The sequence below is a fragment of the Triplophysa dalaica genome, chromosome 9 (genome assembly GCF_015846415.1).
Source record: "Triplophysa dalaica isolate WHDGS20190420 chromosome 9, ASM1584641v1, whole genome shotgun sequence".
Classification (NCBI taxonomy): Eukaryota; Metazoa; Chordata; class Actinopteri; order Cypriniformes; family Nemacheilidae; genus Triplophysa; species Triplophysa dalaica.
The window spans coordinates 545,882-570,010 of record NC_079550.1 but is presented as its reverse complement, the minus strand read 5'-3'; the positions used below and the strand labels follow the sequence as shown (position 1 = coordinate 570,010).

Genomic DNA, 24,129 nt, shown 5'->3' with positions numbered 1-24,129 from the left:
TCTGTAGCGATGTTCTCGTACCAACCTTCTACATTCTTTACCTAGATTTAAACTTGAGGTGCAGTCTGTGTGAATTCCTGGTAACACATGACCTTCAAACAATAGACGGATACAATTAGGACCTCCGACTGTATAACTTACAATGGAGAGGATAGAAGGTTCATAAGGTTCAACACTCACAACTCAACTTTATATATATATCGCGCTTTTTACAATTTTTATTGTTACAAAGCAGCTGTACATGAGACGTATTGACTATAAGCAAAACAATTAAAGTTATATACCTGTAAAAAAAAGTTGAAAACACAGAAGACAGACACACCCACATACAAACGCTCCAAACACACAACATTTACAATGTACTAACACACAAAGGACACATTTCAGATAAGGAGTGAGAAACACAGGTCAAATATATCAAACGGACTATAAATTCCTATATGCAATATTAATTATTTAAAACTTTAAAATTTGAATTCTAAAGCAGCCCCCCCGGCCAGGCAAATAATGCAAAACAATATGCAAATGGTGGCGAGGAACCCAAAACTCAGATCGAGAATAAAAACCTCAAGAGAATCCAGGCCCAAGCAGGGGATTCCAGTTTCCCTCTGGCAAAAGCTGCTGCCTCTTCACAAGCTCGACAGTGCTTGCACAACAAGGCTAAATAAAAAACTCACTAATATAAACTCACTAATATTATTTATAATATTATTCACTTATTATTAATAATCTAATAGTAGTTTAATTTTTTTATGCAAAGTCGTGTCAACAGGGATGCAAACTCATCGGGATGAAAAAAGGTGACAATGATGCGAGACCCCCCCAACGGTATATATTATATATAGTCATAGTATATATAGAGTAATATATAGAAATACAAATTGTTATAATTAATGTTATTCAGTGCACCCAATCAGAATAGTCCATTGTCTGCTAAAAGTGTCAAGAATAGACAACCACATGAAGAGTCTATTTGCAAAACAAGACAACTCTGTTTTTGTTCATTCTCACAAATCGTGTTTATTGTGTTTTCACTGTGTTTCTTATCTGTATTTTTTTGTTGTTATTACTTAATCAAAACAATCCAACTGTTTAAATGATCTTACTTGGAATGCACAATAAAAAAGCGAAGTAAATGAAAATGAACAAAAACAGAGTTCTGTTTTTGCAAATGAACTCTTCACATTTACGTCAAGGTGCTCTGTCTTACGACAGCTTACAGTCACAGCTCTAGTCTAAACATGAATGAACTGTCAAACTCGCAACATTATACTATTTGCACAGCATGCCTGTAACCATAGTGACAGATTTTAATTAGATTTTTACACAACTGGTTGGATTGTAACAACAACGTTAGGTGTGATACTATCAGCAATGTTGTACTAAAAACCAAACGCAACACGCAGATGCATACAGTATGCTGTACAAGACATCTGGAGTTGCATTGTGGCGTTTATGAACGCTTGTAGATTATCACATTATACTTTATCTTAGCTGCAGATAGATCTGCTGTGCAAAACAATACGAAGCAGTTTGACATGAGTTCCGTGCTTTAGCACATTTAACGTTAGGGTTAGTGACGTGACGGAGAACTAGTTGACCAATACAAATCCTTTTACACATCAGTGCTTCTCCGTAAATGCGATGATAGCGGTTGTCACAGTGTGTTAACGCACTTAACCCATATTATGTTTTTTGGGTCTGCTCCATTCCTTTTAAGGCAAACAAACTAACGCACCTTTACCTGTTGCGGTGTGACGGTTCTGTTGAAGTAAGTCAGAAATGCGCAGTCGAGTTGCTGCGACTACATCTAATATTGATTCATGAGTTGAGTATGTGCACTTAATCTGCGCAGAATTCAAAACATAAACAGCAAACTGGCTAGTGATTTGACATCATTACCATTACACCTGGACATGATTCTCATAATTTCATTCACCGCGACCCCGTCCAAAGACTCACAGACCCCCCTCACCCCCCATTTTCAAAGCTCATTGGATCTACATGAATCATAATAATGACCCATTTTGGATCCAAAACGGCAAATTTCGTCGAAAGGTGGCATCCCTGTGTCAAGACGCTGCGTCCTTCTTTATCCAGCTCTATCATCTCAGCTCTTGTTAGGTCGCCGCTTCCTATACTTCGCTCTGCCATCATGTCTGGGCATGAACTGCATTTTGCTTACTGCGGTAACCTTGGAACAAAGAGACTGTTCTGCACTCTTTGATGCAACAAGTACATCAGTTGTTGTTGGAAGTGTTCCGGTTGATCTAAATAATGCAGCCTAAACCCTCTGAGGATTAATATTATGGAAGTGTAGTGTATGCAAGATTAAAAAGATAAATCTAGATTTAAACTGACAGAGTCTGTCTGCTTCCCAGACAGTGCAGGGAAGAATATTCCAAAGTTTAGGCGCTAGATAAGAAAACGATCTACCACCTGCACTTAATTTTGAAATTCTAGGTATTACCAACTGACAGGACGCCTGAGAGCGTAATGTACGTGGAGGACTGTAATACAATAGAAGTTCATTCAAATACTGCGGCGCTAGACCATGTAGGGCTTTATAGGTAATAAGCAAGATCTTAAAGTTAATGCGATGCTTTATAGGTAACCAGTGCAAGGTTGACAGAACCGGGGTTATATGCTCATACTTTTTTGTAAGTGTAAGAACTCGAGCTGCCGCGTTTTGAACCAGTTGCAGTTTTTGTAATAGGCCCGCAGGGCAACCACCTAAAAGTGCATTACAGTAATCTAGTCTTGATGTCATGAATGCATGAATTAATTTCTCTGCATCTGACAGTGACAGCATATGGCGTAGTTTAGATATATTCTCAAAACGCAATTTTACAGTTATTAGCAACATGGCTCTCAAATGACAGATTACTAATGAATAGAACGCCAAGAGTCTAAGCTGACGACGAGGGTTTTATGGAGCATCTGCCAATAGTTAAGCAGTATTCGTGGTTGTTACGTGTGGCGGTTTTCGGTTCCAATTAGTGTCACTACGGGTGGGGCACATCAGACGTTTAGGGTAATTATATCAGGAAAAAGTCACAGAGCGACATATAAAAAAGACATACATAAGATTCTTCAACAGCTAATGTCTATGCCTTTTCTCTTACTGCCACAATGTTTTGATGGAAGCTGTACGCTACTTTATAAGCGAAGGTGGAGTAGAAAATTCACAATTTGCAATGACTGGCCAATTTAATATGGTTTTATAGCAGTGGAGTTTAAGATTTATTTTTTGGAATGTCTGTGGTTTTGTTGAATGCCATCAGGTGACTGATTTTTTTGCTGATTTCTAAACAATAAAAATATTAACAGTAATATTAAGAAATTGATTTTTTTTATTTCATTAGCGTTTATTATTAAGTATTTTTATCGGTTTAAATGTGTCCTGGATTATAAAATTCATATGACTTCTTATTGGCTTATTGTGAGCACAATTGACAATGTTAGTTTAGGTGCATGCTTTCAAAGTAAGCACGAAATTAAAAATGATCATTCTAATTGCATTACACGGTGGTAAAGTATTTATTATAACTTCTTAAACCGTGCACATCATTATTTTAAAAATTTTTTAATTTGCACGTGTAATCTTTGAAAAAAAAACTCTCCCTCTCGATACGACCTCTCATAGAAGAATGGCGCGAGCCGCGAGGGCAGGGCTGCAATGACTGACAGAACGCAAACTGCCATTCAAATTTTTTACCTTTTAAGGATCCAATCAGTGGCCGGTGAATGAAATCAAGTCCCGCCCTACATTTTCTCTCATTTCAGATCTCGTTTCACTAGGGTATACGTCACGATACGGAAAAAAGACAATCGCAACTTCCGTTTCATGCACTGTATGAAATGTATTGTATCGATATCAATATTGGCGAAACCGGCCCTCTACCCATTGTCTTGTTATCGGAACCATACAAATTTTATTTAAATGCTAGACATATTGCAGCCAATGAACATGAAATATTACAATAGTATATATTACAGAAAATAGTATAGAAAAAACGATAAAAAATGTTTTGTTAATGCTTTATTAAACATGTAGTTAAAACATTACAGCACATAAACAACATAAAGTAACAGTAAAATGTCCCACCCCTACATGTGACGTCTGTTCCAGAGCAACTTTAAACCAATCACATTTCTCGTGTCAAGTTGAGCAGCTTGTTGCACTGGGCGGTTTATCAAACAAGAGCTGTAATTGGTGGAGAGAGTGGCACGTGAATGCGCACGCGCCTGTTGGCCGGGGATCTGTGGCAGTTTGGGATCCTTCTCGTTTTACGGTTAGTTTGTTTGCTTCTGTTTCGCAAACTACTCTCATTATATATCTCTGTGTTTTGACTCGCACTGAGCTTCATTTGATATTAAATCAATCTCATGTCTGTAGAGTTTATTTCCAAGTTACCCACAGCCTACACTTACAGGCTAAAGAGCTTTCTGATGTTTACCTTATAATAAAGTAACATGGAAGAAAAATGGACTCTCTGCGTTTGATGATTATCATGTAAAACCTGCGTGAGGTGATTGAAATATTGATGGACACACAGAGCTGTGGACACGCGTCTGTCATCTCTGGTGTTTAGATCCTCTACTTTCATTTTTTATCAAGCAGTAAGATCGTGTTCATAGACATTTTGATCAGCGTTGAGGATTTATTTCAGCATTCTCTGTTCAAATGTTACAGTAAAATATAATTTAAGTTAGGATGCGCTGTTAGAGATACAAATCTGTAACAAAATATGATAGATAATAATAAAAATACACATGTTCTCTACATCAATCAAATAACTAAGCGAAAGTGAAAAAGTGATCTATTAGTCAGATCTGGTGACCCATACTGGTATTAACCCGTTCAGAGAGTAGTGAACACACGCACGCACGCGCGCGCACGCACACGCACACACACAGTAAGTGGTGAACACACGGGGCAGTGGACAGATATCACTGCAGCCCCTGGGGAGCAAGTAGGAGTAGTGTGTCCATTAGGCCACGACAGCCCATTTAGGTGGCTGCTCATGTTGTGGCAAATTCGATCATCAAATGTTGAGAGAAATCACGAAGACCAAGAAGAGCCAAGTTTCAAAGTTTTCAATCTTTAATTTGTTCGAACGAGTCAAAGAGGGACATACAGAGTTCATCTGAAGATGCCCAACGAATACATATCTGACTCCATCTTTTATACATTGTTTTCAAGTTGTTATTAGAGTTTAAACCAATCATGTTTACTTGACATCATCTTCTTCCAATCAGGTTTCATATGTTCCGGCCTACCATATTAGGATTTAATGGTTGCGTGAGCCTCTCAAAAACAAGTGCTTCTTTATCTTGACACTTTTCTGGGTGTTTCGGACGATACATGATTTAACCATGATTTTATTAAAAATGAGCTCATTGTTTAGTGATAATGAACTACCCAGTGTCCTTGTATGTATGCGATTTAATTAAACTTCTCTACAAAAGTGTGTGGGACGTACGTCTTAGTGTTAAAAGATATTTGGTGTGTGTGCAGATGTTCAGTGTTCAGACTCATAACATTACTTTGTTAAAATGAGCTCAATGTTTAGAGATACCAGCGTCCTTGACTCTGTGAGACAAACCAAACTTCCTTATTAAAACTTATTTGTGGTGTGTGTGCAGTTATGATAAGATGTTTGTAGTTTTCAAGAGCTCATACTTATACATGAGGCCCAATATTATTTCATAAGAATACATGAAACCTATAACTAACTAAATGTGTCATTTTATATAAGATAACTCAATACAATAATAGAAAAACCACCTTACTCACTGCTAAACGCACCTTTTTTGGTCAGCCTAGATTATTAACACCTAATCACAAGCAACAATTTTATTCACCCAGAGGTCATGACCTCTCCACAGCGATAGATAGACCAATCTTACCTTCTCTAATGGCAGCTTTATATAATCATGCCATGGTTTCCCATGTACACTTAACTGGAATATTATTACTGTAATCAGAGTCTGAGACGTACCCTATTTAGATTGGTCAGACAACCCTTGTGTTGTTCTAAACGGAAATTCACATTAACAGCCTCTAAGATCTAAGTACACTTAAACTAATGCCAAGTTCTTAGCCGGATCTCTAAAATTCTCAGCTGGTGTGTCTTTGTCACCTAGACAGGATTCTAGTCCGTTACTAACCTGAGCGGGGATTTGCGGTAACAAGGATGTAACGGGATACAATATAAGTCTTATACTGAACACATAATATAAGAACGTGTTTATAAATTCAGAATACTGCAAAACAATTTCAAACATGACTGTAGTAGAGTAGGCGGGGCGAGACCGTGGTTCGAGTCCGGTGAGTAATTGTGAATTAGCGCCAGCTGTGCGCACACCGGCCTCGAATCACGTAGGAGATGGGAGCATATAAAACGAACGAGCGACCGGACCGTCGAAGAGAGAGGACCGGGCCCGAACTTGTGTTATGTTTGTATTTATATTTATACTTGTGTTTATGTTATTTCGCCGTCGGTCATCCGTGAGGGGCTGCCAGCTGTTTTTATTTCTGTTATTAAATGTTTTGAATGTTTGTCGGTTCCCAACTCCTTCCTTCCCTTTTATGGAGATGTGTTACAATGACTATTTATTAGTCAGGTATAGAAAGCATTATTAAAATCCAATTCAATATTCAATTCAATAATCAAATGTCAATCAATATAATTAAATAAAAATAATGGAAAATCATAAGAGATTAAGTAAAGAGAAATTGCATACCTGACAAGAGACGACACACAGTAATTGTGCGGGAGATCTGACTACAGATTCCCTGATATTTTTACCAACCATTCTGAAATACCAAGGCAGAACAAAGCGTTTTGGAAATTCTTTCGAATTAGAAAGTGTGGCTGTGATTGGGTCTTGTGATCGCAGGGGCGGCACTTTATCTACACACATTAGTTGACCAAATGTGTGAGAAAAGGAACAGTTGGGGGTGCAGGGTGAGGTGTGCACTTGTGATTCACAGGTATGCGTTGTTTGAGATGTAGATCTTCTCTCAGTAGGGAGTTTTGGTGTACTGGAGGAAGTCTGTTGTTCTCAAAGGAAGGTGTCCCTTTGGTTCTGGTCTCCCACTGTACTGAGAGATGCTCTCTGTCTTTTCTCGAGAAGATTGATGAGGAGAGGGTGCATTGTTTTACAGCAAGGGGTGCCCTTTTGGTCTTGGTTCCCTACTGTGCTTAGAAATGTTCTTTGTTTCCCAGTAGAGGAATTATGTCTCTTTTCAGGACATCTTGGCTCCGACCTTACACTATTTACAATAAACGCTGCAAGATTTCATGAAAAAATGGTTGATGTAGGTCATTCTTTTTTTAATTCGTGTGCCGTCATAATCTTTTGTAAAGTCTGACAATACATGTCCTTCGTGCAATGACTATCCATCTTAAGGGGCTGTGTCCACCAAGGCGTTTCAATTGGTTCGACCGAGCGCCCAGATTTGAAAAATGGTCAACTTGTGGGAGTTTTCTGCCACGTATATGGCCCTTGGTGGATACAGCCCCTTAATGAAGTATGTTAGACGTCTTGGGCGGAGCGTCTGTTAACTCCTCCCCTTCAAGTGTCAGTCTGCTGCCAGTTCCATTTCAAAATGCAACAGCTGTTTTTAAACACACTATAAAATCGTAAAGAAAGACAAAAGCCGCAGCCTAAATTTTTCGCACTAGAAATTCCATTCACTCGGAAGTGCGTTAAAATACAGAAGTAAAACCGAATCGCAACTTCCAGTTCATTCGGGACTTTAAGTAATGGGGACATCTCATCTGAAGCCGTTGCTTGAGCCTGCATATGCAGTTTTCCGAGAACGAGAGGAAGACAGACAGTGCACATGTGTTTGCTTCACTGAGAATGTAAAGACAAGTATCCTATATGATTTGTTTTCGTCGTGTTTAACACCCCTGACATATAAGAAAAGTATTAAGAGAAAAAAGTGACACCGAGATTTCTGTGCCAGCTGGGGTGGTTCTCGCAGTGGCACAGAAAGCTTCCTGCTGTGTGTTTTAAGTCCCGTTTACCCATTCCACAGACGAATTTAAGATGTTGTTTTGGTGCTTCTTGTTTTATCTTTAACCCGCTGATTGTGTCATGTAGTTTGCAGTTATCTTTGATATATGCTTTAGTTTTTCGTCTGAAAAGTCCTGCACAGTGCTCTCGCCATTGTTGATAAAATGTTCAAGCTGTCCCTAAATATTAATAGTTATTTCTTCTCAGACAATGGAATTTGCCGGTCACTTTGTCTGTTGTTAGATACATATTCAGTGGTGGACAGTAGCTACACTTAACTTAAACTGGGCGGAGTGAGATGGAACTGTTATTCGGTCGACTTATCTGGAACTACTTCATAGGTGTGCGTTTGACTGAAAAATAATGCACACTCATCAAACGTTCGTCGCCCAATCAGAATGAAGCATTTGACAGCCCCGTTGAAAAAGTATAAATAGATACAGTCAGGTCCATAAATATTGGGACATCAACACAATTCTAACATTTTTGGCTCTATACACCACCAATTGTATTTCAAATGAAACAAACAAGATGTGCTTTGACTGCAGACTGTCAGCTTTAATTTGAGGGTATTTACATCCAAATCAGGTTAATGGTGTAGGAATTACAACAGCTGGCATATGTGCCTCCCACTTGTTAAGGGACCAAAAGTAATGGGACAGAATAATAATCATAAATCAAACTTTCACTTCCTTTGCAGTCAATTACAGTCTGAAGTCTGGAACACATAGACATCACCAGACGCTGGGTTTCATCCCTGGAGATTTCTTTGCCAGGCCTCTACTGCAACCGTCTTCAGTTCCTGCTTGTTCTTGGGGCATTTTCCCTTCAGTTTGTCTTCAGCAGGTGAAATTCATCGATAAACAAGTTATATAAATACAGAAATGAATGCATAGAGTTTTTGGGCCAAAACCACAACAGCACATTTAAATGATTTATAATACCATTGTATCTTAAATGTTATTATTATATTGCATATGTAGGAGTGGAAAACGATTGCATTAAATTGTCATTGTACTGTCTGAAACACACTGTCATCATAACCTTCTGAAAAAACAGATAAAACAACATAGACATCATGTTATATGCTTATATTGCGTATGTGTTGGAGAAAAGCGATGGCATCACAAGTTAGTCATGGTGAGTTAACCCTTAAGTGACTTTGTATCCCTCAAAGCATGATGTCTTTTTATTTATTAATTGTACTACATGGATCTAAAAGAGCGTGAAACCGGCAGATTTAACAAACCAGAGTTATGCAATCTTCTTAAAAGCGCTTTGATGAAGTTCAGGAAGATATTTTGCTCATTGATGTAAGTTATGTAAATAACGTAATGAGAAATTGCAATGCTGTACTGCGGTAACAGTTCCCCAGCTAAGACGGTACATACGCTGCCGGTATGAAAGGACAATGGGCACACGCTGCTAACGCTAAGTAATCCATTTTCATGTGTGCCAGGGTAAACAAGGCATTTCAAGATCATTTTGATCCAGATGAAAGTTTCCCTCTCAGGTCAAGAGATTCTTTAGACATGCAGACAAGAGAGGACCTCATCTTCTGTTGAAACAGTAACAATGATTTTTATCTTTTGTCTTCTGCAGCTGTTATGGAGAATCTGGAGGAGGATTTGACATGTTCGGTGTGTTACTCTCTCTTCAGTGACCCGAGAGTTTTACCCTGTTCACACACTTTCTGTAAGAGCTGTCTGGACAACGTGCTTCAGCTCTCCGTTATCGCATCCATCTGGCGTCCACTCCGTTTGCCGCTCAAATGTCCTAACTGCCGCAGCGTGACTGAGCTGCCGAGCAACGGAGTGGACGCGCTCCCAGTAAACGTTTGCCTGCGTGCCATCATAGAGAAATATCAACGAGACGGCCGGCCCCGTTCTCCTGCGTGCCCCGAACATCCCGGGCAGCCTCTAAATGTCTATTGCGTTCAGGATCGCGAGCTCATATGCGGCTTCTGCCTCACGGTCGGACGGCACCAAGGCCACGCCATTGACGACCTCCAGAGCGCCTACGTGAAGGAGCGAGCCGCTCCAGTGCAGCTGCTGGAGGGTCTGAGAGGAGAAGAGATCAGCAGCCTGGCCGAGCATCTACGGCAGGAGAAGGTTCAGAGTGAGAGTGTCATGCAGGAGGACCGGAAGGCTGTGGCACATTTCTTTGATGAGCTCAAGCTGATTCTCGCTGAGAAGCAGGATCAGTTCATGCGGGCTCTCGACGGGGCGAGCGTGCTGCTGGTGGAGACGTACGATCCACTCATCGAGCAGCTAGAGGAACTGCAGGAGGAGGAGAGTGCGCTGATATCTTTAAGCTCCAGTATTGAGAAGGAGGAAGAAGAGCCGCTGGCTTATCTGGAGAAGGTGCATCAGATGAGGGCACGTGTGAACACTTTAAACCAGATTGTCCTGCCGCAGGTAACCGGTCTTCAAATCGCACCGCGAGTGCAGGAATTCATCGAGGAACACTGGACTCGTGTCACTGTCAGGGAACTTCAAGACGGACCAATTCCTGACATCTCATGTTATCATCCACACATACACTCTGTGAAAAGTGCACAAAAGCAATATGAGAAGCGCCACTTCTGGTGCTCTTCTGTCTTTCTTGTGTTGTTTGTCCTCGTGCTGGTGTGTGGAAGCTTCTTTGTTTCATCAGGGATCACTGCTTCACTTCAGCTTCATTATATAGAGACACAACTCTACTGTATGTTACACAACATTAACACACATATCAGCGCTTGCATATACACTCTTGGACAAAACACCTACCAACTGCTCCTCACCTGTCTCAACATACTACACACACAGTAATGACCTTTCACAACTTTGTTTCATCAGCGTTCAAAGGAAAGCATGCAAGTCTAAAATCATTTGTGTGTTGAAGCTATGAACGTCACATTACCCATGATGCTTTTCTTCATTCACACATATAAAGTGTTCTCATGTAATCGCGTTCTCTAGTTCAAGATGAAGCAATACTGCCTTCGTATGGGAAATAGGAGTTTCCTAGGTAAAAATTGCACATGAATGCCCCCTGATGTCATGTTTCTCACTGGGAATTCATTTGTTTCCCAACACTTTAAACCTGGCGGATGGGAGAAGAATTTCTGCTGTGACAGGTCTGATGGAAACACTTAAAGGAAAAGTTCATCTCAAAATCAAAATTGATTTATTTACTCACCCACATAACGTTAAGGGATCTTCAGAACAAAAATTAAGATATTTTAGGTGACATCTGAGAAATTTCAAGGCCTCCTCATAGACATCATGGTTATAGTTGTTGTCAAGGTCCAGAAAAGCGCTGAGGACATGGTTAAATCGGTCCATCCGCTCATAATGACTCAATGTCCTGTATGCATGCCCTGCTGCTCACGTATTTCAGGCTACATCTCAGTTTTACGCAGAATTCTCTCATAGCAAAACAAGGTCCTGTCGTTGTCTTTTTTCAGATATTCGCATATAATATAATCAATAGAATTGGCTAGTTAATCAAAATATGCAAATATAATATTATACATACAGTATATATTAACTTTTGTTGCATACCTGTTTTATATATGCTACAACAATAGATTGTTGTATTAATGAGTTTAAGAAGCTTTAAAGCAGCCCTGCAATGATGTGTCATGCATTTGACATATTTACAATATTAAATGTGGTGTGCACTCCATCCAGGGTGTATCCTGCCTTGATGCCCGATGAATCCTGAGATAGGCACAGGCTCCCCGTGACCCGAGGTAGTTCGGATAAGCGGTAGAAAATGGATGGATGGAAATGTGGTGTGTTATCACGCTTAACATGGTCAACTTGTCAAAAAACTTACGTAGTATTTCTGTGCTTGATACACTCCCCCACCAATCGTTCTGGTTTCGGAAAGTTTTTTTCGAACAAATAAAGCTGTTTCATAAGAACTTATCATAGTCTCTTATTGGTTAAATTGTTATTTTGGTTTATTTTTCGCACATAATCTCATAAAAAAATCAAAAATGAATTCTCGGATGTCACTTGAAATATCTTTATTTGTGTTCAAAAGAGGCCGAGAGGTCTTTAAACATGTTGAAGTTATGTGGGCGAGTAAAAAATAAGTTTGATTTTGAGGTTAGCTTTTCCTTAAAGGACCAGTACACACTGATGTGTTTGTCATGATTATTGATATTATTGATATGCTATTAGCAAAACATGAAGGAGCAAAAGATTGCTTTCTGTCTTGAGACCTGTTAGACATGTGGCTTTTGAGAACACTTTTCTGGCTTGCACTGGAAGAATATCTATCATTTGTAAATCCTTATACCAGAAAAGTTTAATAGTTAAAGAAACTTTAACTGCAGTCAGTCAATGTTATGAAATAAAAGCAGTTGTCCACTTCTTGCCTTTTGCTTCAGAAAAAAGGATATAAATATTTAGATAATGTACAATATTAAAATAATTATTAGTGATGGTTATTGGCCAAAATGTACATACTGGTACAGTGACATTTCCCCAAAACAGATGCAAGCATGAATCTGCTGTCAATGCCAACAATAACACAACCAGCTCCGATGCATGACTACACAAATGGGAATGATCAAATTTGAATGAAAAAAACACACCTTACTGCACTGCCTCGGCCAATGATATGAGAATTGCAGAAATTATTTATTCTTTAAAACATTTGTATTAAACTGAATTATTGATCAACACCGCTGTATTCATATTTGAACTTATAATATTGATTAACACATTTTAAAGAAGTCTTTTGCTGTATGGGTACATAGGACAGTACATTCTTTCAGCAGTCAGAAATGGGCCTATTCAAGAAGGGAGAGGGGGCTGATTGTTTTGTTTTAATCAATATTATTTTTTATATTACGAAATATTAAAAGCACATATTGACCATTCAGTTAATGCAATGTTTAAATATTGGCTAAATAAATAAAATGCTTAAAGCCGTGTTCGGTATTCGGCCAAGTGTTTCATTTATATTCTGCTTCGGCCTAGATTGGACACTAGGTCAAAAACACTTATAATAAAGAAGCACAAGCACCACATTCTCCGGAGCTCAGTATAACCCATATGTTTTATTAAAAGAAATTACTTGGGTGCAATAATAACATTTCCAGAGATTTATGCTCTAGTAAATAAAACAGTCATTTTATTTAAAAAGATAAAAGTGAGTGTAAACTGACAGAAAACAAATGATCATAGAGATTTATAAAGACATAACAGACACACACACAATGATTTGGGTTGTTTATACAGGTTTGAAGTCATGGTCAGCCGGTTGCGGTCTCCACCTCTCGGAGCACAATAGTTTTGGGGTTGATGGCCACATTCTTGGTGGTGTTGTGTGTCTTATAGATGCCAATGAGTCGATCAGCCATCTCAAACATGTTGTTCCTCAGAGAGATGATGATGAATTGAGCATTCTTGGTTTGTTCCTGCAATCATTTGGTCAAGTTAAGAAAAGAACATAAGAGATTGATGAAAATGTTAGAATTGAAGCAGGGACAAATTGTTTTTTGTCTGGGACCCAGTGCTGAAATACTTGAGTAAACTTAAGACTGTGCCCACTTAACAGCCCTGTAGCATTTACAGTTGTGTTATTCATTCAGGAGAACTATAGTGTGTAGTACACAACTCAACAATGGTGAGCCTGTTTGTATGTTTTTAGTTTTACTATTGTTATTGTCACTGTTATATATTCACTGCAGGTATATTTGTGCATTGTGTGCATGGCAAATGTTCAAATCTAATTTAAAGCTCGTCACACATTAACCCATATCAATCTGTACAGATTTTTTTCAGACTTAATCCGCTCCGAATCATTCTAATAGAATGCATGCAACGACGTCACTACTTTAGATTTGTCACTCGTCCGTTGCCTAGATCAGTGGTTGTTAACCTAGAGAAAGTGCCGGACTGGATCACGAAACCACAGAAGTCAAAAGAATATTTGATTGATAAATTCTTGTGGTGTTTTTCATCATAACCCTAATTTGCAGAGTGTTGAGTGAACCTTGCCTACTTATTTACATTACACAGTCAAAGAAAAGAAAAATCTCTTTCAGTTGACATTTTATTTCGCAGTATTCCATCATCCCGCCCAGTCCTAGCTTTCCACCTGTGATGACAACATGACGTCACTGGTCTGACAGACAAAAGAACTCACATATATGTAGCAGGCCACGATAGAGACGTTCTTAAAGTCCAGCGCTGCGTCAATCTCATCCATGAAGTACAGCGGTGTGGGTTTGAAATGATGAAGAGCAAAGACCAGAGCCAGAGAGCTCAACGTCTTCTCTCCTCCAGACAGATTATAGATCTTCTTCCAACTCTTCTTAGGAGGACGCACACTGACACAGCACACAGAAACACAAACATCTTCAACCTCAGACAATATTTAGGCTTTCTTCAACCCCGTTTACAGAGTTGGGATGTGTTAAACCAGGGTTCCTCACACAGTGCCCTGATGGAACACCTGTGCGCGAGTTTGGTCACGCTTCGGGTTCAACTCTGCAGGGATGGGATTTGAGGAACACAGCTTTAAACCATAATCATGGTTAACTAGTATAAATAAAAAGCAATCCTCCCGCATGAATGAGCCGACATTCCATGTAAAACACAGCTTTGATCAATTTGGCTTCTAACAGCACATTTGTTTGAATTCCTTGACATTTGTGACATCACACCTGAACATGATGCCCTCAGAGAAGGGATCGAGACTGTCCACCAGCTCGAGCTCAGCGTCTCCTCCCAGTGTGAGCATCTGATAATTCTCCTTCAGTTTATTAGTGATGATGTTGAACCCGGCCATGAACTCATGCAGTCTCTCTTTGCGCAGATCCTCGCAGCCTCTCTTGAAGCGGTCTCTCTGTGTGGTGATATCGTCCAGCTCGGCCACCCTCTGCAGATACAACTCCTCCTGCACAACACACACACAGGGGTTGTTTGCGGTTGTAATTCATTGATGACAAACAGTTTCATCTGATAGCTCTTTGTGCATGTACCTTCTTCTTGAACTCTGCGATGGCTCCCAGGTTGGGTTTCATGTTGGCACAGCGGTCCTCCAGCAGAGCAATCTCATTCTTGATGACATCTGGATTAGTGATATCCTGCAGCTGATCGGGGCTCAGCGTGGGCAGCTCTTCAGCTGGTGCTCCATCAATAGAGTGCTGTGACAGTTTACTGGCCTGATAGCAACACACAAACATCTCTGTTGAACGGCTGACATTCATTTGCTCTGATGTAAGCTATCCGTTGCTTCAGTCATCAGCACTCATTAACACGTTTATTCCACTGAAATCTAGAGCGTGACACTAGTGTGGTGTTGTGTACCTCTTTCTCCCAGTGTTTGATCTTGTTGTGACACTCTGTGATGGCCGTGTCGATGTGTTCCACCTTGAGTCGTACATTCAGAGACTCTTTTTGTAGAGCATGTTCTTGTTCTTGAAGAGTCTTGATATCCTGCACCACTGCCCGGTACTGCTCCTGAACCTCAGGCAGGGCCTCCTACAACACACACACGGATGTTGAAACACAAATCCTTTCACTTTAATCTAGATGGAATACATTATTTTATAGGTGAACTGCTTATTCTTCCTGCTCATTAGAACTCTTTAACTAGTGAATATCAGCATGGACCGTTTTAATGATCAAGATCTAGAGAATTGTCAATAAAATGAAAATATCACTGACTTTGTGCTGAATTAGATCTTTTGCCATGAACAATACATCTGTTCTTCAACAATGAATGTGTACTGTACACAGATACTATCTACAGACAGTCTACGAATGCGTAAATGTGCAGTCATGTTGAAATCGTCTATATGACTCGGTTTTCTCAAGTGGAGTTCAATGTTACCGGATACAGAACAATAACAAATTGAAATAAAAACAAAAAAAGTTGTGTGTGTAACGTTACCTCGGCTTGTTGGTACGTCTGCATGATCTCTCCGGCCTGCTCCTCTAGCTTCTTCAGCTGCTCCGTCAGCTCCTCCATCAGCGTCTCGTTATCTCCGACATCCTTCTCCAGCTGAGAGACACTCTCCTCACACTTCTTCAGATTGCTGACACATCACAAAGCAACATCTTTACACGTGCACAGCGATCTACCCTACATGATGCTCCATGCTTTTTCACCGTAACACTGAAACTACAAACACAACACAGAGGAAGCAATCACAAGCAGAGAACTGACCGTCCAGCAGTCTTGATGGCCACCTGGGCTTTTGTGATGCTCGAGGAGCATTCGTCCAGCTGCGTGTTGATCTTGTCCAGTTTATCCTGCTGGGCCTTCAGCTTGTGACTGTTGATGTCCACGATGAGCGCGTGCAGTCGCTTCACCTCGGCCTCCACCTTCCCCGCTTTACTGGATGCCGCCTCAAAGTCTTCAAGTCACAAAGAAGCAAAGCGTGTGAGTATCATGAGGTGTTTCATAACGCTGTACTACAGCTCACTTGAGGGCCGTACCCTTCCTGAACGTCTCCAGAGATTTCTCCATCTGCTTCTGCTTGGCTTTATCTGGAGCGGCTGAAATGACATTGGCTTCTAGATCTTTCATCTGAGTTTTGAGGTGAAGTTCTTGTTCTGCGAGACTCTGAAAGAGCAGCAGGTTTCATCATGGGCTGAATGAAGAAACTATTCTATGATGGTGATGATGTTGGGGTTAGTTTTCTCACCTGAATGCTGGCGCTGTATTTCTCCAGTGTATTCTTCATGTCTCTCAGCTCACATCTGGATCTGTGCACTTTTTCCTCCAGCTGCAGTTTTCTCTGCTGCCAGTCCTGTAGCTGTGTCATCTCTTTATTCAGAGCGCTCTCCATTTTATCCAGCTGCACACAGACACATGTTTATCCTTCACACCACACGCATCTCTCCCCAAAGAAAATAAGCCACGACACAACACACCAAGCATCACTCTAAATCTGTTTTTCAAGGAACGCAGGAGCAGATGTCTTTAAAGCTTGAACATATCTTTCAAAAGGCTTGAGTAGAAACAGACAGACATTAAAGGGGGTCGCTCACCGGATGCGGAACAGCCGAGGCGCACAGCGTCTAGGACAACTCTGCTATCAAGGTTGTAGAATGGAGAGGTTTTCTGATTTATATGTGTTTTTCTGTTATTCCCAAACAGATAAATGCATCTTTCCGCTTATGGTGAACTCAGTGTGTACAGCAAATATGATTTCAGTCATAGAACATCTAACTTGATGTTAAATTAAGCGTGGCGCGTTGCGTCACTGCAGGGCTCAGATCAGCGTCCTCAGTTGTAGCATAGCGCCACCGACAGGCACAGAATGGAGGCCCAAATGTGTACACTCATAGAAAACAATATGTTCATTTTTACAAACAATAGCACAAACTCGGCAGTTCCACGTCCGGTGTGCAATCCCCTTAAGTCTCTATCCAGCCAATCTTTCGCTAACTTTGAAACGAAGTTTGGTCCCATGTTCAAGAAACGCTGCGATAAACGACTGATCTAGATTCACATCCAATGAGAAAGTCAAGTGATCTGACCTGCTCCTGAGAGATATCGGGACAGACTGAAGAGCCCATGCGACCTTTCATCACTCGTCCTCCTCCTCCCGTCATGGTACCTGATGAACAGATGACGAGACATCAGCTCACAAGCGACTCTTCACTACCATCACAAAAAAATCATCTGAAGATGGACTCACCGGCCTGCTCGATGATCTGACCCTGCAGCGTGACCACCCTCCAGCGCTTGTCCTTCTGAAAGGCTACACGTGTGGCCTGCTCCAGATCTCTGGCCACCAGCGTGTCTCTCAGGGCAAAGTAGAAGGCGGGGCGCATGGCCTCGTCCTTCACACGGACCATGTCAAAGAGACGAGGAATGTTCTCTGGAGTGGAGATTGAGCCCATGCTCTTCTGCCACACTTTCATCTGAACAATACGGAACAGTTTTAAATGCACTAGTGTTGTTCTGATATGAGATCAAGAAAACCTTCATTTCCATTTTCTGTCTAGCTCTTGGCCTTTAATAGGTATCAACATCACAGTAGTGTTGTTTTCGTCAACGAAAATGATAACAAAATATGGTCGTCAACGAATCGTTATCACGTGATGAAATGAGACCCAAAGTAAATGCTGGTCACATGATGATGACTGTAATTAAATGTATAATGCAATATTGTTGACGAATATAAACGAGACTAAATGTTGTTTACAAAATAAAAACTATGCTAAAATGTCTCTTCATTTTCGTTGACCAAGACGAAATAAGGTTATAAGGTTATTTGGTCTGATGCTTTAACCTAGATGCAGAGCGGAATCCTGTTATTTAAATGTGATCTGTCTGTTCTGCGTGTCTGAGTTTATTATGTGCACAGTTTAATATACACCACGAGTGATGGTCGAGGATTTATCAGTTATCGTAATTGCATCGCATCGTGCCTAGAGATTAACAACCCTACCGATAGCTGTAAATTCAAATGAGCGTGTCTTCTGTGTCTGGAATGGATGTATACGGAGTCTATAGGGTAATAATAATATCAGAAGATAAGCTTGTTTGAAATGGGTTTGGCCAAAATATTTTTTTGTTTTGTCTATACTACTAGGTACTTATACTATACTGACCGGGTTAAATAGAATTGCATTACTAAAAAGAGACTAAAATACAATTTGCGTCGACTAAAACTAGACGAAAATAGTCATGGATAATTCTGACTAAAATTAGACTAAAATGCTCAGACTTTTAGTCAACTGAAACTTGACTAGACTAAAATGAGTAAGAATGTGACTAAAACTAATTAAAACTAAAATGACAGCTTGACACAAAGACTAGACTAAAACTAAATTAAAACAGGCTGCCAAAATACACTACATTACAGTCATCATTTATCATCAATAAACTCTCTAGCGTTTAAGTCAGTCAAAATGTACTGAAGGCGTCCTGACACAAAATGTTACCTTGTCCAGGCCGATGAAGGTGGCCACACCGATGTTCTGGCTCTTTAGGAAGGTGACACACTTCTGTGCCGTGTCAATGGAGTCCACTAATATATTATCGAGAGAGCCACAGCTGGAGGAGATGGCGATGTCGTATTTCTCATCTATAGCACCAAGATCACCCTGATGAGAAACACGAGCACACGTGACATCAGCGCTCTGTTTGTGTGTGTGAGTGAGTGAGAGAGAGACGTGACTGCGCGTTCGTGGACGTACCAGGCGGCCCAGGATTCCCGGGATCTTTCCTGAGCGTTTCTGCTGCATGAGGGCATCCAGCACTTTGTTTCGGCTGCGATTGCTGGACAGAGAGCTCTTTGCTTCAGCTACCTTCTGTCTCATATCACCAACTAACAAAGTCTTCTGTCTGTCCTGATCTGAGATCTGCAGTAGCTCCTGCTCGTCCTGAAACACACACCAACATGATTCATGCTCATTTCATTCCTCATTCAGTGTCATCTGTTGATAATGTGTGCTTCACACGGACACACACACCTGCTGGAGCTGTTTCTCACACTGAGGTATCTTGACCTTCAGCTCTTTGATGGCGGCCCTTCTGTCTCTCAGCGTGTCTACTGTCTCCTGCAGGGCATCTTTGGCCTGTTTGAGCTGACTCAAAGCAGTGTTGTGTTGACTCAGATAGATGTCCAGCTCAGACTGAGCAACATCCATGCGTGAGCGTGTCTCATTCACCGCTTTACTCAACACCAGCAGCTCCTGCTCTCTCTTCTGCAGGAGAAATAAACGCGTGTGTTTATCAAAATGAACTCTTCTCATCAAACTAAATCTCCATGCTGTTTTACAGTGTTGTTTTGGCAAAGCCTCTTCCAGTCATGGAGTGATTGCAAAAAATAGCGTTGTTATAGCAACTCTATCAATACATTTAGTTCAGTTTAGTTCGGATCCTAGCGTAGTTTTGGATAAACCTGAGCATTTTTTCAGTGGAAATATGTGGCAAATAGATCCCTGCGAGCGTGAGGTCTTGCTTTTCTGGCTATAAATGTACATGACAACAATCTTACCGGGCAATAGACTGTAATATAACACAACGTTTAGAGAGCAAAAGTCAGAAGGGTCTGAGGTGGCAACACAAGTATGTTAATTAGTTTGTCACATCATCCAACGTCACAGTCCCAGCAAATATCCTGAAGCAGAAAGATGAATGTGTGTGACGTTACCTCCTTCTCGTCCTGCAGGCCGCTGGTCTCCTCCTTCAGACTCTCCATCACTTGTGCTAACTTCTGCTCCTCCTGCAGCTTCTTCTCCTCCAGCTCTTCCTTCCGAGCGGACGACTCTGTGATGACCTGCTCGCTGCTGGCGGGAACGCTCCTCACCTCCTCCAGCTGCAAAGCACACACAGAATCATGAGAAACACCTGACACATGACATGCTGTCCCAATATTGACTTATTCATCATGTTCTGTTCTGCATTGACTCGGTATGTCAGTAGCAAACCCCCATAGCCCTCTGTGATGACCTTAGCTATTGTGAAAATATTTCAATAAAAGTCGGCTGGTATTCCCTATTAGATATGTATATTTGACTTCATGGATCGATGCGGACTATCCACGTGAGATTTCCAAGCCTCACGAGAGCAATTCAAGATCACGGAGCAGTCGCAGTTGTGATGCAGCATGTACGGACAGCATATGACAAGTCGTCGAACGTGTGCTTATGGGGGGGGGATGGGTGGGGGCGCTTCGATGAAGTTACTGCTGACAGAACAATACTAAATCAATGAGAGAGATTACTTTTGAGTGACACTTAAACGGACCAATCATATCATCTTCGTAAACGGGCACACTTTGTTTTTTTAATAACTTTAAGGCGATTTCCGCCATCTGGGGGATTGTTCGCCAGAAGTCTCGTATAGTAGAAGCAGAAGTTGGTTTGCTTCAAAATTATGAGATTATGAAAACATGTCAAAAGAAGCAGAAAACATCATTCATTGTGGATGAAGATTGTTATCAAGTCTTGGAAAAAACCTAAAAGCTGAAAAACGTTGTTCAAAACAAGTCATTTATGATGTATAAGGTGGCTGTGCCTCAATTTATTCTGGTTGCTGATGTGAACATTTGTTTATGTGGCTTAACATTAGCTTTATTTGAGACGAGTGATCTTGACTGTGGTCAGTCTTACATCTAACATAATGTGCATATTTACTGTTATTCTGCATAACAGTGACATTTGATCAGATAAATTTACTGCCGTCAGTTCACTGTAATGTTACCAGTTTAATATGAAGATTTATTATAATCTCAGTTTATTCGCTGGTTAATCTGTGTTTACTTTCTGCTATTGTAGGTTTTCTATGCTGAGAGCGCTCTCATGAGGTGTCGCTTTTTAAACTGATATTGTGTATATTAGTCTGTGTGGTTTATGATCAGATGAGGCAGTGTCCGTCATGTGGTCCATTATTCTGTTGAAGAGCACATACACACTGATCATAATGTGTAATAATGATTAGTTATGCCACTCACACAGAAAAAAGAGGAACAGTTAAAGTGCCTCGAATACAAAATGAAGAGAGATATACTGAATACCCATGGTCATCTTCACCTGTCAGATTGATACAGTGGTTTGCTCCAGCTGTCCCTTTGAATACGCTCATGTTATCTGCAGTATATCATAAGCATCATGTAGCCTATGTTCAAGATAAATCACTAAAAACAAGGTTCTACCTATCAGGACATACTCTGTCAACACCATCAGTGCATTGTCACAGAAGATGTCAATAGCAAATTTCTTCCAAAAACCAGCAAGAAAAATATGAATCGGCACATTACTTGCATGCCTGAATCAGCTCTTTGGGTCTATTCTTAATGTAAAATATCAGAATATGTCATATTGATGGCCCTAAACAATGCTACTACAGGTTACAACTGTAAACAACTAACTGCACTCTAGGATAATACTACAAAATGCTGTTGTACGCATTCGTACACAAAGTGTAGTAATTACTATAACAAACTACAGTACAATACCATTTACTACACAATGTTTTCTCATGTAAACTGTTGTTAAGCAACCATAGAACACAGATGTACTCCAAACTGTATTAACAACTCGCATAACTAGGGCTTCTTTAGAACCGGTGCCCAGTGAATCGATTCCTTGGAACCATTAGCGTATCTGCTTAACGATTCCGCTTATCGGTTCCGCTCGTTGCAAGTTTGTCATCATCATGACATCACACACGCGCTGCGTTGTTTTGGTTACGCAGCAAACATGTCATCGAGGTAGAAGCAATCTAAAGCGTGGTTATATTTCACTAGAAAAGACGCAATAGCGGACATTTGCAACAAATGTAAAAGTTTAATTTCGGCAAAGGGAGGAACTACCTCCAATATGCAGAAACATTTGGCCACACAGCACGCAATTCATTTGCAGGACTGTCGTGTGTTTGATACACTACTACTTAGTGACACAGCAACAACAAGTGAGTCAAGCAGCAGGGGAGCTAACGAGACATCATCTGTTATTAATGCCGAAGGTAACTTCTCTATTAAGTTAATGTGAGCGCCATTTCATTATGTAAACTTTTACTATATGAATAATAATCTCCATTGTCATTGTCACTAGCTCTTCCTTGACTGTTTAGTCTTTGTTTTTAGTTTTTATGACACTTAAATGGCAGTTTTTTTTTGTCTGGACCAATGATGAATGTGACAAATTCTATAGGTCCCTGAACTTTACTTTGTAGCCTACTTTTAGGTTTGTTCTGAGGTTGCTACACATAATTTGTGTATACTCTGAGTATCTGCTGTGTTCTTATCAGATATTAAAGTGAGTTAATACATACAAACAAATTTGTACTTATTCCCTCACCCAATGAGAATCGATAAGAGAATCGATAAGGAATCGGAATCGTTAAATTCTTATCAATTCCCATCCCTATGCATAACTGCTAAATGTTTCACAAACAGCAGACACAACAAACCGCTTCTTCAGATCTTGTAATTGTTACACATAGCAATGTAAAGATAACGGATTTAATGGTTAATCGTGATAAAAATGTTGAACGGTTGATATTATTAACCGCGTCATATCTTATTTACTGATAAACAGTACAGCATCAACCAAACGTGTTTGTCGGGTTTTGTCTGGAGATTAAATCATTATCCTGGTTTTTCACAAAAACGTGATAATATTTGTATTATTTTTATAATTTGTATTATTCAAATTTTATTATTTTATATGAATCTGATATTTATGTTTCTTATTTGTTCATGACAACACCTTGAATCAAACACAAAGTTCCCGCTTGGGGGACAATAAAGTTTTTAGACAAACGCAATAATATTGATAACAGTGATCATGTTGGTCACTATTTTCGTGATTCGAAAAATTGAAACCATTTCATTTCTAGTTACACAAGCAACATACCTAGTAGCCATTGCCTGTCGACGCAGACAACAACGCACAAAAAAAGTACAAAAAAACCCGGAGCATTTCCTACAGCGTTGAGGCTGCGGCATAAATCTGACGCAGAAAGTAACAAACCCGCCTTAACTCAAAAATGATAGTTAGTGTTAGTGTGCGCAGGCCATTTAGAAAGAGTGGTCAGTCAGATTTGGTCTAAATTAGGGCTGAAACAATTCCTTGAATATTTTTTTAATACAGTAATAATTGCCTCAAAGCTTAGTTTATACCATTTAACTACCGTACACACGGAGCACTGCGTTTCCCCATGGACCATTATTACTGATGCACAGCCTGCTAAAGTCGGTTATGTTAACACTCCTACCCCAGCCATATTGCATTAATACGCCGTATATAAATGTATACATGGGTTAAAGCAAAACAAACGGAGACTGAACTGTTTGCGAGAGAAGACACATACGCAGTGTTATTTGACAAACAAAAAAATAACATTATTTGAAAATGATTTCCCTTGAAACTACGCCATTTTTAAAGAATAAAAAATATATAGTGCACCACAAGAACACAATACAGATCTAGAAATGCCCTGAAATATGACTCCTTTAATAAACTCATGTTTAGGGTTCATGAAGATTTTGTGTGAAGAATGAATCACAGATGTACTTGATGATCTGCTCATGACAGGGTTCTTACACATTTTACAAACACTTTTCCAGTGTTTTCAATGTGTGTTTTCATGCTTTTCCAGTTTACATACTTACATACTCCCTAA

At 40.2% G+C, this 24,129-nt stretch overlaps 2 protein-coding genes across 3 annotated transcripts in view; one reads left to right on the top strand and one right to left on the bottom strand.

Moving 5' to 3' along the window:
- The first annotated feature begins 4,227 nt into the window (after positions 1 to 4,227).
- trim59 (tripartite motif containing 59) lies at positions 4,228 to 12,968 on the top strand. Its single transcript, XM_056756809.1, has 3 exons — positions 4,228 to 4,295; positions 8,732 to 8,877; positions 9,634 to 12,968. The coding sequence occupies exon 3, from the start codon at positions 9,639 to 9,641 to the stop codon at positions 10,839 to 10,841; it is 1,203 nt and encodes a 400-aa protein (XP_056612787.1). The 5' UTR covers positions 4,228 to 4,295; positions 8,732 to 8,877; positions 9,634 to 9,638; the 3' UTR covers positions 10,842 to 12,968.
- A 100-nt stretch (positions 12,969 to 13,068) lies between these two features.
- The window catches only part of smc4 (structural maintenance of chromosomes 4), a 31,770-nt gene continuing 20,709 nt past the window's right edge, over positions 13,069 to 24,129 (bottom strand). For both annotated transcript variants that reach the window (XM_056756808.1, XM_056756807.1), the window contains exons 10-24: positions 20,153 to 20,317; positions 19,470 to 19,703; positions 19,194 to 19,379; positions 18,939 to 19,100; positions 17,687 to 17,912; positions 17,526 to 17,605; positions 16,688 to 16,840; positions 16,479 to 16,605; positions 16,207 to 16,396; positions 15,931 to 16,075; positions 15,345 to 15,518; positions 15,017 to 15,199; positions 14,699 to 14,931; positions 14,179 to 14,362; positions 13,069 to 13,447 (exon numbers count right to left, since the gene is read on the bottom strand). In XM_056756808.1, coding sequence (XP_056612786.1) covers positions 13,283 to 13,447; positions 14,179 to 14,362; positions 14,699 to 14,931; positions 15,017 to 15,199; positions 15,345 to 15,518; positions 15,931 to 16,075; positions 16,207 to 16,396; positions 16,479 to 16,605; positions 16,688 to 16,840; positions 17,526 to 17,605; positions 17,687 to 17,912; positions 18,939 to 19,100; positions 19,194 to 19,379; positions 19,470 to 19,703; positions 20,153 to 20,317 — 2,607 coding nt within the window. In that variant the 3' untranslated portion in view covers positions 13,069 to 13,282. The remainder of the gene's footprint in view (positions 13,448 to 14,178; positions 14,363 to 14,698; positions 14,932 to 15,016; positions 15,200 to 15,344; positions 15,519 to 15,930; positions 16,076 to 16,206; positions 16,397 to 16,478; positions 16,606 to 16,687; positions 16,841 to 17,525; positions 17,606 to 17,686; positions 17,913 to 18,938; positions 19,101 to 19,193; positions 19,380 to 19,469; positions 19,704 to 20,152; positions 20,318 to 24,129) is intronic.

Excerpts from the sequence above, each read along its gene's own strand:
- trim59 (XM_056756809.1), top strand. The coding sequence starts at position 9,639 with ATGGAGAATCTGGAGGAGGATTTGACATGTTCGGTGTGTTACTCTCTC.